The sequence below is a fragment of the Agelaius tricolor genome, unplaced genomic scaffold (genome assembly GCF_023055355.1).
Source record: "Agelaius tricolor isolate 1412-34295 unplaced genomic scaffold, bAgeTri1.0.p SCAF_6, whole genome shotgun sequence".
In the NCBI taxonomy this organism is placed as follows: domain Eukaryota; kingdom Metazoa; phylum Chordata; class Aves; order Passeriformes; family Icteridae; genus Agelaius; species Agelaius tricolor.
In genome coordinates this window covers 18,974,404-18,989,327 of record NW_027269266.1, presented here as the reverse complement: position 1 = coordinate 18,989,327, position 14,924 = coordinate 18,974,404, and the positions used below count along the sequence as shown (strand labels likewise).

Sequence of the window (14,924 nt, the reverse complement as noted above, 5' to 3'; positions counted from 1 at the left end):
TCCACGCTTTCTGGTTACAGATTGCTGAAATTAGAAGCAGCTCTAATTTGTTTGTAAACTAATGCAGATTTCCATCAAACATTATTTGAAGTTTTAGGTAATCCTCTATAGCCATTGTTTTGAATATAAATGTACAAAAAATTGTTTAAAGTGTAAAAATTATTATACCACTATTTTGTTAGAATAAGCTGCTCTCCAATTTGCTTATTCTACTTTCCATAGAGTTAAAATACAGATTTTGATCATACATAACAAGGTATTCAAACCTTTCTCCAATTTGCTTATTTGTCCTACTTTCCATAGAGTTAGAATACAGATTTTGATCATACATTACAAGGTATTCAAACCTTGTTCATGCTTTATGGCATTTTTTAGAGAAGAAAATAGTTTGTAGTGCCAAGACATCTCTCTCTCTAAGAGGTACATAATTGCATAGCAACATCCACATCAGAAAAGGAGTCAGATTTCAAGACACTACTCAGCCTCTGGCTTGTTTCTTATAAGTAATGAACTTCAGTTTTGCAAACCAAAATACTGTTCTTTCACTTGATGTTTTGAAGTGAATGAAAGTCCTCTCCTTTCAATAAATGAAAGTAGGACTCAAATTCAGATGTGTTCTTGCCTCCATCTAGGCAATTTCCTCTGTTTGCTTCATGGAGTTCTGCTCCCTTTTTCTTTTAGGATTGCTTTATCTGTTCACCAAGAACATAGAAATACACAAACTGTCCTGCTGCTTGTGAATGAACGTACAAAGCAGTGAGTTTTAACTGTAGGGTACATTCCCTAAGCAAGAAATTTTTATCTTTACTCTTTCCTTTTTTGTTGTTTTTTAAATAGCTGTGTGCTCTTCAACATTTTCATACGAGTTTGTAGCCCAACACATTTCCTTCCTTTACATTTTAGTAAGTTACACTCATGGAGGAAGCATAAGATGTTGTAGTCTTCAGAAGTTCAGACTTATTCCTTAGGAAATTCTTGTCACTTTTTAAAAACTGTTACCTACATTCAACTCTTATTACCTAGACAGATTTAACTACCCAAAAGGCTTTGGACCTCCCCAGATTCACAGCATGAAAACAGTGGTGACATGAGCCTTGGATAATCATTTAAAACTATTGCTTGCATTTGGAAATAAATAGTGGCATGGACAGGGGGCCTACAAGGTAAATGTTGTGCCTCTCTCCAGAGGAGCTCATGTCCAGGTTTGCATGGTCCCCACCCAGATTCCAGGGGAGGGCTGATGCCTGACCAAGTGCTTAATGGACTTCTGTGCCATTGCTGTGCCCTTCCTGAGTTTCTGCACGTCCTTTCCCTTCAAGGGTTACATTATGGAGACGTGACTTAAACATTTCAAATGTCTCAGTTATTTACCATAATGAACATGATCAAGGCCCTCATTAAAGGCCAGACATTAGCAATTAAGTCTCTGTGTGTGGGGCAGAGAGGGCCCCATACAGAACTCCAGTGAGTATTTGATGAGGACAGATGGAGCAGAAGCCATTCCACCTACTGAAAAAGTCCCAGGTTTGTTTTTGCCGTTATCCTAACCCAGCCCACTCTGTGCTTTTTTGTCTTTGTGGAAGAAGTACTGCTCAGCATAATACACAAGATTCTACAGTATATAGAGTATATGTGAGGCCCACAAATGAGGAGGAATCAAATGGAAAAATTACAAAGGTTCACCTGCATCAAACTGAAACAGTGCTCTCCATGCCAGTAAATCTGCTGAGCAGATTTTAACTGCTTTCCTTTTATTTTCTAAATTTTTGTGAAGAAGAAGCATGTCTGGTTTAATTCAGAGCTTGATATGTTTGTGCATATTCACCTTTGTTACAAAGTGATTACCCTTTATTAATTCTGAAGTATAAAGTTCAAATTGGGCAAATCTGCAGAAGATGCTTTAAAAAAATCAGTTAACCTGAATTTTAAAGAAATACCTGAATAACTTGAATTTTAAAGAAATAGGACTGATTCTCCTAATAGTTAATGAGGTTCCAACCTCAAAAATCCTCCTGACATAAACTACCATTGGAAAGCCCCTGTAATAATTACCTATACTCAAAAGGGACCTTATTATATAATAAACTTCATATGCCAAAAGGAATAATAATTTAAATAACCATGCTCTTGATAAAATATCTAACCTTTTTATTTGCAGCTCAAAATTGATGCTGAAATCTGCATTTTCAAAATGCTGAACAGAAAATCGAATGCCTGCGGAGAACTGAGAAAGAAACAAAACAACAGGTTACTAGAAACAGTTGATCTCCAGATCAATAAAGCAGTACTGTTCAACATTGCATTTCACAGACTTATACTGGATACTGCTGCTTTTCAAAATTAGTATGGAATAACATCATCTAGTTGTTCTCAGGAAAAAATACCCTCCTGCCTCTGTATGTCACCAGATGGAAAACTTGGCTGGAGAGAGGAAAGATCAGAGGAATAGAGAAGCACTCTCCCAAGAACACAGCAGTAGGCCCCTCTTCATCCAGACAGTCTTTGCTTTGCCAAGCCAAGCCAAAAGCAAATAGCAGTTGTCTGGCAGCTCTGATCCCTGCCTCCACCCATCCATGCCCCTGTCCAGGTCTGCAGGGCTCCCTGCACTGTCTCTGAACCTGGCAGCTCTGCACTGCCTGCTTCAGGTGTTGTGGGGCTGACTCAGCACCCGAGGCTAAATTAGCAGCAGTTTAATTTACTTCTAGTTGATTTTTTTTTTCCATTGTGGTTCTGTTAAGAGGAATACAGCTTCAAGGTTATATTTTCAGTTCAATTTGCTACAACTTGGAGTGAGTGACCAGAGGAGGGTGTAAAACACACAGGTCCCAAAACCGAAGGAGGTAAGTGCTTCCACTGGTGCTGCTTTGTGTTTAAGCAGACCTGGCTTCCACCTTTTGACAATTTCCATTTGCTTTGCAAGAAGAGCATGGATAAGCAGACCAAGTTTATTCAGAAGAGAGAAGGGCTCACTAGAGAAGGAATATACAATAGCCTGTGGTGGGGTGTCTGAAAGCCTCTCGTTGGACACATTCACAGCCCCAGTGTGTAAGTGGCAGGTGAGTAGCAGAAGATGCCAAATGTCCTCAGTGTTCAATTAATTAAATTCTACTGAAATGTTTAAATTATTGTTTTTAATTATTTCAACTGCATGTTTTAAATCTGGTAATTTTCAAAATGTGAATTTTTCAATTCCTACAACTCCTCACTCCCCCTCTACCTTCCATCTGATCTGGCCTAATGGCAGAATTTTTTTCAGGATAACATGCACATTGTAGTTGCATTTCTTACAAAAGGATGGTAACACATATTCTCCATGTGGACAAACAATCTTTGTGAGAAATTCATCAAAAGGCATCAGGAAATTAGGACATCATTCCCTCATTTCTGCCAATGTCTGACTAGACTGGGGGGCGGGAAGGAAGAAAAAAAGGTTGTCTGCTTGGCATAATTTCCTCAGAATATTTCAGGAAACCTTGTTAACAACAGGACAGGACAACCCAATGTAGGGACTTAAATTCAACATCATTAGAAGATGAGGAATTTTCCTCTGTGAATGTCATTTCATATGTTTAAGCAATCCCTTTTTCCCACCATTTGTTTTCATTCAATTCTCCTATTTCTTAATTTGCAGTGGTGCAACACAATCCATCACCAGAACAAAACTTACCTAACATGTTTCAACTACTTTCAGCTGACTCAAGCTGAACAATACTGTCATCATAAATTGAATGGTGAGTTCAAATCTTTGAATTCTGATGATCTTAATTTCATAGTTACAGTAGATCTCTCTTTTTTGAAGCAAAATCTTTCAGATGAAAAGATAGTGCTCATTAAATTGCTCAAAAGTTGAATAGCTGACTTGGAATAAAGATGTAAGCTCTTTTTAATTTTAAGCTCACTTTTTGTAGATGATATTAGCAACTGTATTGATATTCCATTCACCTTTAAAAATATAATGACTTTTGTCTTTTAGACAAAAATTTCCAGATATTAAACTCACCATTTCTCTTCCTGTGTTTACTAACCAGTATAAATAAATTTGTTTCCACTTATAGCAGAAAAAACATTTGATGAACCAAAGATAAAGTTTTCATCAGACAGAGCAGCCATGAGCTGCAGTTCTGATGATGTATTACACTCCTGAGGCTTCATCCCCCATTTAATAGTGAAACACACTCCTACTGTACAACTCTAATAAGTTGCAGATGTTGTCTTTGTATAATCATATGACTTTGTTTATGTCATGTAAGCCTTGATATTGCTACTAATAATGGGGCAAGGATGCTCACATGCCCTTGCTGAGGCCAAAGGAGATTAACTTGCTTGAACATATAACTTAGCAATTATTCAACATCCTTATTTAGTAGCACAGAAATTTTATCAGAATAGTTTATTTTTACTTAAAATTTTCAAAGTGAAGTAAGTTTAATTGAGATTGCATTATTTCCATGTTTGTAACATCATGTATCTTTGAAATACATGACATTTCTGCTATTACTAATAAGTTTTAAGCTATTATGTTTGACAGAATTTAGGAGTATGCTGGGAGACAGAGGTGTAGCTTTTTATGAAGTGTCTTACAGTTCTAAAGAAAGATAAAACATGGTGCTCTTGAAGAATCAATTTGGTACAAAACAAGAAATAGCCAAGATCTTCCAAGCTTCCAGTCTTCTAACCTTATTTCTATTAATTTCTATAAACTTCCAGATTTTTCTACTAGAATTTTCTCACTTGCTAATGCCACTGAACAGGTATTAGGAAACTTGTCAGTCTGATCCAGTTCAGTGTCATAAATAAGTATATTGAGCAATCTTTGCCAGTGAGATGTTGTCAGACATTTAGCTTGCATTCTGGCATTGAGATTTTCCTTAACAATCTTTTTATCTTCATTTTTACTCTTTTACCTTTTTTTTTTTTAAACTTCAAAGATATTACTGAAAAGATGAAATATTTTTTGTGGCCAGTAAACAATTTTAAGGACACAGATGACATAATTCATTTTGAAGATGTGAGGTGTCAGACAACCCTGTAGTCTGCTGCAGTAATATCCCATAGATTATATCACAAAATCCCAACATAACCCTCATACTCAGAAGTTGATCTTCAAGAGCTCAAGAATTCTAGGATTTCAGGGTGCTGGCAAGTCATTAAGGTGACTCAATAGTAAAGGAGTTTTAGGAATGTTCAATTTTGACCTAACCCTTCCTTCCCACTCACAATTTCCACAAAGAGTCCCTTTCTGACTGAGTATTTTGAGAATAACTGATCTCCTGCCAGAGCAGAATTGTTTTGCAAAACTGGAAATGGATCAGAGCAACCTTTTGAGATTTATGCAATTTGTACAAAGGGCTGGTATTTTGCTTTTGGAAGTACATTTGCCATCACAAATATGTTTGGACTGAAAAAACACAAGTCCTTTCACCTTTACTGAGCTTCCAGGAGAGCTGGCTTCAAAGATAAATTTAGGATTTAAGATTTCACTTACTCTAATCAAACAATGTTGCCATCTGGCTTTGCAATGCTCCACTTTTGTACGCCTCAATTTTAAAGGAATGGATTATTTTGTTCTAAAGTAGAAAACCCTTGAATATGTTATGAACCCTGCTATTTTATTCTGCTACTTCTCTCTTTATGAAGTAGTTTGCTTAGTAATATCTGGTAATGGAACTTAGAGCAATCCTAGAGTTGATTCTGAAGAGAAGAAGCATTAGTTATGCTGTGAAAATTCATAAAGAGACAAGTGAGATTAGTAATGTTTTAGTGGCCACCAAATGGCATTCCTGCAGGCTTCACACTGCTAGTGCTAGCATTTTGGGTGAAGGATGATGTGGAAATAGGGCTTTGGATTCAAAGTGGGGAGTATTAGGGTCTGTAGTCTAACACCTCTACACTCAGACCTTTCCATTGCTTATGCTTATGACAATATGCAAACTGCAAAGATTTCCTTTCCTTCTTGGCATAAAAGTTGGTGTCTCTTTTGTTTGGTCTTCCTTTTCTCTTCCAGCCCAAGGGGTTTTATGCTATCCTGCCCCATTCCACTGCATCCCAATCACCCACAATATTCTTGTCCACCTCTGTCTGTATCTTGAGAAGTTGCTTCTGCCTTGACACTAACTAGGAAATTACTAAGCAGATAAATAAAATTGCTGTCTTCTCAGTACAAGAAATTATTTGCCTTGAATTGGAAATTGTCTCATGCTTTGGCCCATCATTGCATCCCATCATCCCAGTATGAAAATTCCACCCCTCAGAAATGTTTTCAATTACTTTTACTTTTAGGATTTTCATTAAGTAGAACAAAACAAAACCTACAAAATCTTTTGGCCTTCTTCTCTATGTACTTCCCAGAAAATGTTTATAGTAATCGCTTCAGACTTTTAGTTCAAAGTAATTCAATGTAGAAGGATCCTCACCAGGAAGATTCCTCTTCCCAGGAGGTCAATCACCTGGAGCTTAATTAATTTTCAATGGTTTCCACCTCCCTGTAGTCCCAGAGAATCTCTGTGACTGCCTGTGGCCATGCAAGCAGGTGACTCTATGAGACTCCTGCCCTCACTCTTTCTAAAGTTGTATGGCTGATCTCAGGCTACCCCAAAGATCCAAAGAAACTTATTCTAATCCCAATCTCCAATGATATGACCCATTTGATTCTTCTATCAAGAGTCAGGCATGAACTGCTTCAAGATTGAAAGAGGCCAGGAAAGCCCCCTCTACAGAGAGGCTGAAGCTTGAAATACTGATCTTCCATAAGATAAACCTTAATTTAGCAGGTATTTTGAAAATACTAAAGAAATTTGCTTTTGTTTCTTTGCAAAGCCATAGGTCCAATATGAAATTCAAACAGTAGTAATTTTCAATTAAAAGCTGTTATTTATTCCTGATAAATGTTTATGCTGTCTATTGCTTTGTTTTTATTAGGACGGTTTTTATTTAAGTATCAATATTTGGATTATTTTCTTTTAGTTAGATATTTGTAGAACTTTTGAATTTATGAGAAACACTAAATTCCTCTGCAAGAGCATCCATAGCTGAAAATTTCTGTATTTAACACTTCTGGGATTTCCTGGGTTGTTTTGTCATGACATAGGGACAAAGAGTGACAATTGTGGAATTTTTTATCTCCAAACCTATTTTTTATCTTTCTCTAGTGTTTGTCATCACTTATTATACAGTTTTGCTTTTGTCCAAAAACAAGGCTACCATCATTCCATCTAATATGTAGTAGGATTTATGAGAGGCTGTCATTGCATCTCATAATCCCATTTTGAAAATTCCATTCCTCAGAAATGTTTTCAATTACTTTTACTTTTTAAGATGATACTTTTACTTTTTCAGGAAATCTTTAGAATTAAAATAATAACTTTAAAGCAAAAGTTTATTCCAAAGATACTTACCTTGATATAAATTGTGATATAAACTGGCCATACAACCTGTATGCACTCAAGATGAGAATCAGGCTGACAAAGTTGTCATTTACTATACATATATCTTTATGTTTTAAGTAGAGAGGATACTAAAAGGGAGAAATAAACTGATCACATTATAGATTGGAATTCTTACTATACTATTGCAACTTCTAATGGAATGATAGTGATAAATTGAGTTGCTCTCACTTTCTTTGAGTTCTAGCATAATTAATCTTTTAGAAAAACAAATTGTTACTTTTTCAAAACCACAGTTCTGCCTCTTATTTCACCAACAATTTCTTGTCCAGGTAAATAATTTGGTTTATGTGGTGCTTATTTGGACACATTCTGGTAATTGTATAAATTTCCATTTGTTCCCCTTTAAAATTCAATCAGATAAAGATCAGTAAATGCATCTGGTTTTCCCTTACGTTTGCGCCAGCCACCATGGGGTTCCCAAGATCACAAACCACCATTCTAGTTTCGTTTTCCATCTTGTAATCACAGCTCAACACACGCAGGGCCTGCAACAAAAGGACACCAATATAGAGGTCAGAGATCACAGTGAAATGGATCCAGTTGGGAAAGTGATGCCTTTTTGACTGTGACCTTTCTTTTGATTTCAGACACCTGCTCAGAGCACTATCAAAACATTTAGTTGGTTATTGTCAGACAACGGGGGAAAACCGATGCCAGGGAAAAACAAACAGGATAGTTTCCCAGTACCTTAAGAACCAGGATGAGATCACTCTATGTCTAGTTTTACCATACTGCTTTGTTGCTGTGAATCATTCCTATAGCCATAATGACTCAACAGAGAGACAAAGAGTAGACAAAACTAAGTGAGAGGAATAGGTCTCACAGTAATTACAGTGTTATCCATCACAAGAAATCTCTATAATGAATTTCTGACATTGGCAAAACTGGAGTATGGATCAATTCTAGATCTTTGTTTTCCAATCTGTGGTAAAATACTAAGAATGTTAAATACTTCAGCAAAAACATAACCTGTTATGTGTGTTTCTAAATTAGCAACAAAGGAGATAGACTTTCACATCATCAGATATAAAGGTCTTTGTTGTTTATAGCAATCCTTATCACTAGTAATATCATCTGTAAACAAAACAAACTCTACAAAAGAGATACAGCTATAAAACAGTGCAAGCTAGGAGATACAGAATAAAGCAAAGCAATAAAATGGAGGGGGTTGCAATAAAATGTGTTGGGGTTTTTTTTCTGTTTTCCTCTCTGACATCTTCAGTAAATGAAGGCATTTCCATGTATGTGCAGAAGTGAACCAGCTTTGTGAAAGCAGGATGCAGCAAGCTGCATTACCTTTCTGCTCATTTGTGATTCTCACAGATGAAGCAGTGTGAATGAGCTCATGCTCTCTATATAAAAAGACCTGGGAAATCTCTGTACCAATTTGCCCTATCTGTAAAAGCCAGCATGGATGTGCTGTCCCTGTAACTTCCTGAGATTAAAAGAAAAGACAGGGCATGTCCTTAACAGAGCCCATGTGAAGCATGCCCTCAGCACACACCTCATTGTACGCTGACATTTTTACAGTTTGCTAGGAGGAAACAAAAGTTTGTTACACAGCATGTCCAGTGCACTAACAGCCTTCCCAAGCCTCTCTAGGGTTGGGAGGGAAGCATTTTTACATTCTCTCCAGCTGGTTAATTAGAGGTGGGAAGCAAGGCATGGGAGAAAAGAGGGTGTTAACACAGTCGGAATCAAATGTGTCTGGAAAATTGTCCATTTGATCTTGATGTGTGGGTTTATAGTTTTGTTTTTGTTGGGGAGAGGAGTTGAAATTGAAGTCTAAAAGATAGATATATATACTCATTTGTATTAGATACTTGGCAGTTTCTTTAAAGATGCTATATTATAGACTGACACAAAGTAAATCCACCCTCATCACATATTTTTTTTGTCCCTCAAAGGCTGAGAAAACATAGGAGTTTTTCAAGGAGTTCTTCTTCACTCTGGAGGCTATGTTTCTTGACTAAAAATGACTAATGCTGCAGAATTTATCTGACCAGCATCACAAAAGCTAATTTGTGCAGTCTAAAGATGTGACAAAGAGTCAACCGTGGTAGAATTCCTTCCATAATGAGATTTAGTGTCTTTGTTTTTGCACTGATCATAGTTTTGAGGTGGTTAAGTACTAAATAGGAAAATTAAAACCAGGCAGGAAGCTAGCAAGAGCTGAGACTTGTACACCCACTGTTGTCAGTGTAATTACATTCACGTGTAACTCAGCCAGATGAAGAGTTTGCCACAAAGCCCTTCTACCTGACATTTTAGCAACACACAGGTTTTTTGGCAGTCTTGAGGAGAAGTAAAACCCCAACAATTATCACATGTGCTCCCAGGGCGCATTTTAACTAGAAAGTGATTGGATGCTTTAAGTAATCCAGGCAGCCTACAAACTTGAAACTCTTTTGTGGTTGTAGTGATGAATTACTAATTGATGCCACAACAGTTAAAACACAACAAGCTGGCAAGTAAAAAACTTCCTCTTTCCTTTACTATCACCTTCCAATTTTATTTTCTGAGGAAAAGGGGATGGATTAGTTGATTTAATTAGTTGATTAGGGGATCTTCTAGTTGATGTATATTTATGTATCTAGTTGATGCATGAAGAGTAGTCTTTGCCTTCACCAAGATCAAATCATGTCTAGCCAGCCACAATGTACCTAGTCTAAGAATTTTCATATAAGACAAGAATGTTCCAGGTCTTTTTCTCATTTTAAGACTGCCATGCTTTAGTTCAGAAGGGCATGGGGGAAATGGCTCAGAGCTTATCCACTGCAATACCTGTCTGGATGTGATCTTCAGCACTCTGCAGTTTCCAGCCCGAGCAGAGGCAGTTCTGCCAAAATACGTAATGTTCTTGGTGTGTACAAATATCTGTTAATACTTTGTATTTGCCTGATTTACTAATTATTGCATAAGAATTTGGGTCCCAGCTTTTGCTAGGAAGGCAGGATTGAGCTGTTCAATGTGGGCAGCTCTATCACAGAGCAAAGGATTACTGCACAGTATTGAGGCAATGGCTGGGGGTTCAAACACACAGTCATGTTAGGGACTGTTGTGGTGTAAGAATGTACCATACAGCAGTATATATTGTCTCTGGACCTACTGCTGGAAATATATGTATCTAATACTACAAAGTGGTTATACTTTCCTCATTGCAGCTAATTTCAGTAAATTCACACCCACTGCATATCAACAGTTACTGCAAGCCAATGGGTTTCCAGGAACTACTGAAGCTCTGGTAATTTTCTCATTTACCTGGTTTCTGGACCTTCTAAGTTTTTCCACAATACAACTGGTGAAAAACACACTTGATTTCATTTAAAGTAATTCTATTTCAATCCTCAGCTTTTGACTGAAGGAAGTGGCAGCATCTGCAGAAATCAATGAAGCTCCAAAATCATGTCCCTGATCTCAGACTTTAAAATCACTTGTATTCACTTGCCTCTCCACTTGCATATGATCAAATTTCTGCAAAATGTTGTTCATCTTTTATTCAGTTGCAGTCTGCAATATTCAGTTGCAGTGTGCAATATTCTACAGGATCAGGTCTGAGATAAGAAGATAATGCCAACTGAGGCAGGTCAAACACTATACTGCATAAAGCTGAAGGGAGGAGGTAGAAGACAAGTGATTTTTAAGTGAAGTTTTTGACTTCATCAGCTTCTAAGTGTAATTCAAATGATATAGAATAACACAATACATTGTTAACATGAAATAAAGAAAAAAAAGCAGGACTGGACAAGAGACACTTAAGGTGTTTCTCTATTAAGCATTTAATGCGTATTTCTTTATTAGCTAGACTGAATCCAGAATAGCCCCACAATAGACAAATATCCTCTAAGAATACTGTCAGATATTTCAGTTTCATCAGAAATGTATCAAATTCCATTTTTTATTTATTCTTGTCTTATTCTGCCTGATTTGTTGGCTCTGAGGAGAATCTTATCTCTGCCTTAATACCAGGAATTCTGCAGTTTGGAGAAACACAGCTACACAGAGGACTGTAAACATGAATGCAGCCAAGAGGAAATACAACCTAGAGGCAGAGCTTTAAGAACATGATTGCAATAGGCTCTACCATAAATCTACCTGTCTGCTGAAATAGGTTTGCATTAAATTAGGTATATTTCAGGAGCAGTCACAGATGCTCCATTGTCAGGATACAACACAAACATAAAAATAAGAACTGGAATCCTGACTCCACTGCAACTGACATGAAAACTGTCATTTTCACCTCTACTCCACGCCTCAAAAAGTGCCTGCAGACCCTTTTTCCATATGCTTCAATGTTTACTGCATCCAGTGTGATAATTTCTTCTGTTATCTTGTCCATTCAAAGTGCCCAAAGCCCTGTAAGTTGAATGAATTGAATCCCTCTCATTTGTACTCACTTATACTCATTGACAATATGACCCCTAAAAGTTTGGGCTTGGTAACAGAAGAACTTACATTTAGAAAATTTTAGAAGAAATATATGATATAAATTTTTTCCCAAATGAACATAGAATTTAACATTTTAGTTTACTTAATGGAACCATAATATTGCAAAAAACATAGTTTAAAGAAATATACATTTACCATTTAAAAACAATAGGAAGAATAAACTTACTTTCAGTGCCATTTGTAATCCTTGTGAAAATAGTCCTTGAAATGCAGAAAGAAAGACACTAAAAATGATGTAGCAAGTAGGACTAATCCTTTGATCCTTCTCCAAAAGAACATGATGATATCTTTTTGAATGAAGTATAAAAAGCAAAAAATATGAAATAAATTATGTGTGTGAGTGAGCTTATGTGTGTAAGTAAATGTAGCGAAAAGGAAGGCAGTTTTCTATCTACTAGGATTCAGAATTGAATTTGTCAGAAAGGCATTTTTATCTTCCCCAAAATCTGAAAACAATGAAGTAGTTGTATTGTGTTTCCTGGGTTTTTAAAATTTTGTCTTCAAAAGAAAAAGTATTCTAACTTTAAAACTCCTTCTCAACCCACTCTAGCTTCTCTTTATTCTTCCAAAGCACCAGGATCTTTCCTTTCTTCCTCCATGAGTCTATTGTGTTAGCACTAAAAAATGAAAATTTTCCTAAAATGGTAAAAAGCTCTGAATGATTTCTCTCTGGTCCAGACCAGAGAATGGTTTGGATTGGAAGGGACCTTAACAATCCTCTAGTTCCACCACCTGTTGTGAACAGGTCACTTTTCACTAGACCAGGCTGCTCCATCCAACCAGGCCTTAAACATTTCAAGGGATGGGGCATCTGTAGCTTGCCTGGACAACCTGTTCCAGTGCCTCACCACCCTCACAGCCAAGAAATTTTCTTAGTATCTGGTTTTAATTTTCCTATTTTGTACTTAACCACCACAAAAAGATGATCAGTGCAAAAACAAAGACACTAAATTATGGAAGGAATTCTACCACGGTTGACCCTTTGTCACATCTTTAGACTGCACAAATTAGCTTTTGTGATGCTGGTCAGATAAATTCTGCAGCATTAATCATTTTTAGTCAAGAAACATAGCCTCCAGAGTGAAGAAGAACACTGCAGTGTAAGAAGTCTCTCTGTGTCTTTCTTTTAGTCTCCCTTCAGATACTGGAAGGCTGATGCAGCCCAGGACACATTTGACTTTCTGGGCTGGGAGTGCACCTTGACAACTCATGTCCAGCCTCTTGTCTACTCCCACCCCCAGGTCCTTCAAATAATAGATATGTGCTAATACATGCTTGGGGTTTGGAATTAGTGCCTCCTCTGACACCTTGGTAACATCCAAAAGAACAGCAAAAGATTTCTAAAGAGGAATGAAGAAAAAAGGTAACTATTTGTAGCATGTTAAAGAGAACTTTAGTTTTGTAGATAACAGTCCAAAAAAAGCAGTGGCTTTCCTAGGAGAACAAAAGGAACAGGCAGTAGGAAAAGGCTGGTGTCTTTAAGATATATTTCTGAGATGTGAGGTTGCAGAGAATTTCTATCATCTTTGATGATAGCATTACTTCTTGGAATTTTTTTCAAACTAGGTTAGAAGCCCACTAATAAAGTCACTGACAGAAGGAGAATAAGGAAATACCTTGTAAGTTAATTCAACTTCCTTAAAAACATTTGCCTTCAGAAAGGAAATTAACTTGCTTTCTCCCACTCTCACCCTTGAGGCCCTTTTGCACATTCCAGGCACTAACAGAAAAAAGCAGGCTCATGTTGCAACAGCCTGGGAGATACATGTGCAGATGAGGCAATTCAGACTTGCTGTCCAACAGAGAATACATGAACACTCTACTTGTTTGCAGGATAGGGTTTCATCTTTGCTCTTAAAAAAACAAACAGACCCAAAAAGGAAAAACACTGAATGTTCAGTACAGCTCAGCAGGACTTCAGTCAACATTAATCCTTCTGTGAACACTGGCACATTTTACATTTTAATTGCATTTTTGGTCCATTCATAACATGAAAGAATTGACAACAAGGGAAAGTAACTTTGTCAAGTTTATACTGCAGTAATGTCCAACTATTCAGGATACTGGAGACTGGGACACCCTTAATAGTGGTAAAACACTGGTGTGGTGTGAGAAGAGACAGCAGTGTCCAAGTGTCTGGGGGTCAGCAGGGCTCATTAACTCTGGCTTGGAGTTGGTACCATGGGATCCCAGCTTCGAAGCACTAAGGGAATTTGACACTACTACTTTCTGCTACTGTATTTTTTACTGGTTCAAAATCTGAATTATGTGAATACCTCTATACCTAGAAGAAATGTGACAGCATTTGTGTAGCATTATAAAGAAGTTAGTGGGAAGGAGCTGGGTTAATGGGAATGAACCTGAGCTGGCTCTGAACAGAATGGTCCTGTCCTTCCCATCTTTTGGAGGCCTGGCTTATCTTTACCCGGGGCTGTGCAAGCAAGGACAACTGAGAGTTGATGGAATCTCCCTTCCTCTTTATGTGAAAAAGGACCTCTTTATGTGCTGGTTTCAGCTGGTACAGCCTATGTAGGTTATCCTTGCTCTCAGTTGTCTCCTTTGGTATCACTAACATCTTGATTTTCCTTTACCTTGTTGTTGCGTTCGACCCCAGTGTAATCTGCTTCAGGTGGAATCTTTATATGTAGCTCAGCTTCATAGGCTCCTTCCCCATCATTCCTTGGATTTATTATGAGCATGACACAGTTTTCTTCTCCAATTATTAGCTGATCTGTATCCCTGTATAGAACATATACTTGTCAGGAGTTAAAACATGCACAATTAGGATTTATATATGAATAAAGCAGAAGGACATTTTGCTCTCAGAGCATCTGTTCTGGAAAACACTCTGTGAACACAAAATAAAACATTTTCTATAAAAATGACCGCATGAAAAAGTATACCAGGACCTGGGTAGAAAAGAGGTTAAGAGAAAACAAGACTGTGGCCAAGATGGACTATCACAAAACTTGAAAGCAACTGGTAAAGAATGTCAGAGCCTAACTACTTTCTAAACATCAAGAAGTATTT

The 14,924-nt window shown here is 37.2% G+C and overlaps 1 protein-coding gene across 1 annotated transcript in view; it reads right to left on the bottom strand.

Annotated features, from left to right (window-relative positions):
* Positions 1–14,924, bottom strand: part of ITGA8 (integrin subunit alpha 8) — a 113,226-nt gene that overhangs the window by 43,504 nt on the left and 54,798 nt on the right. The window contains exons 20-22 of the mRNA XM_071428920.1: positions 14,486–14,633; positions 7,838–7,930; positions 2,145–2,224 (exon numbers count right to left, since the gene is read on the bottom strand). Coding sequence (XP_071285021.1) covers positions 2,145–2,224; positions 7,838–7,930; positions 14,486–14,633 — 321 coding nt within the window. The remainder of the gene's footprint in view (positions 1–2,144; positions 2,225–7,837; positions 7,931–14,485; positions 14,634–14,924) is intronic.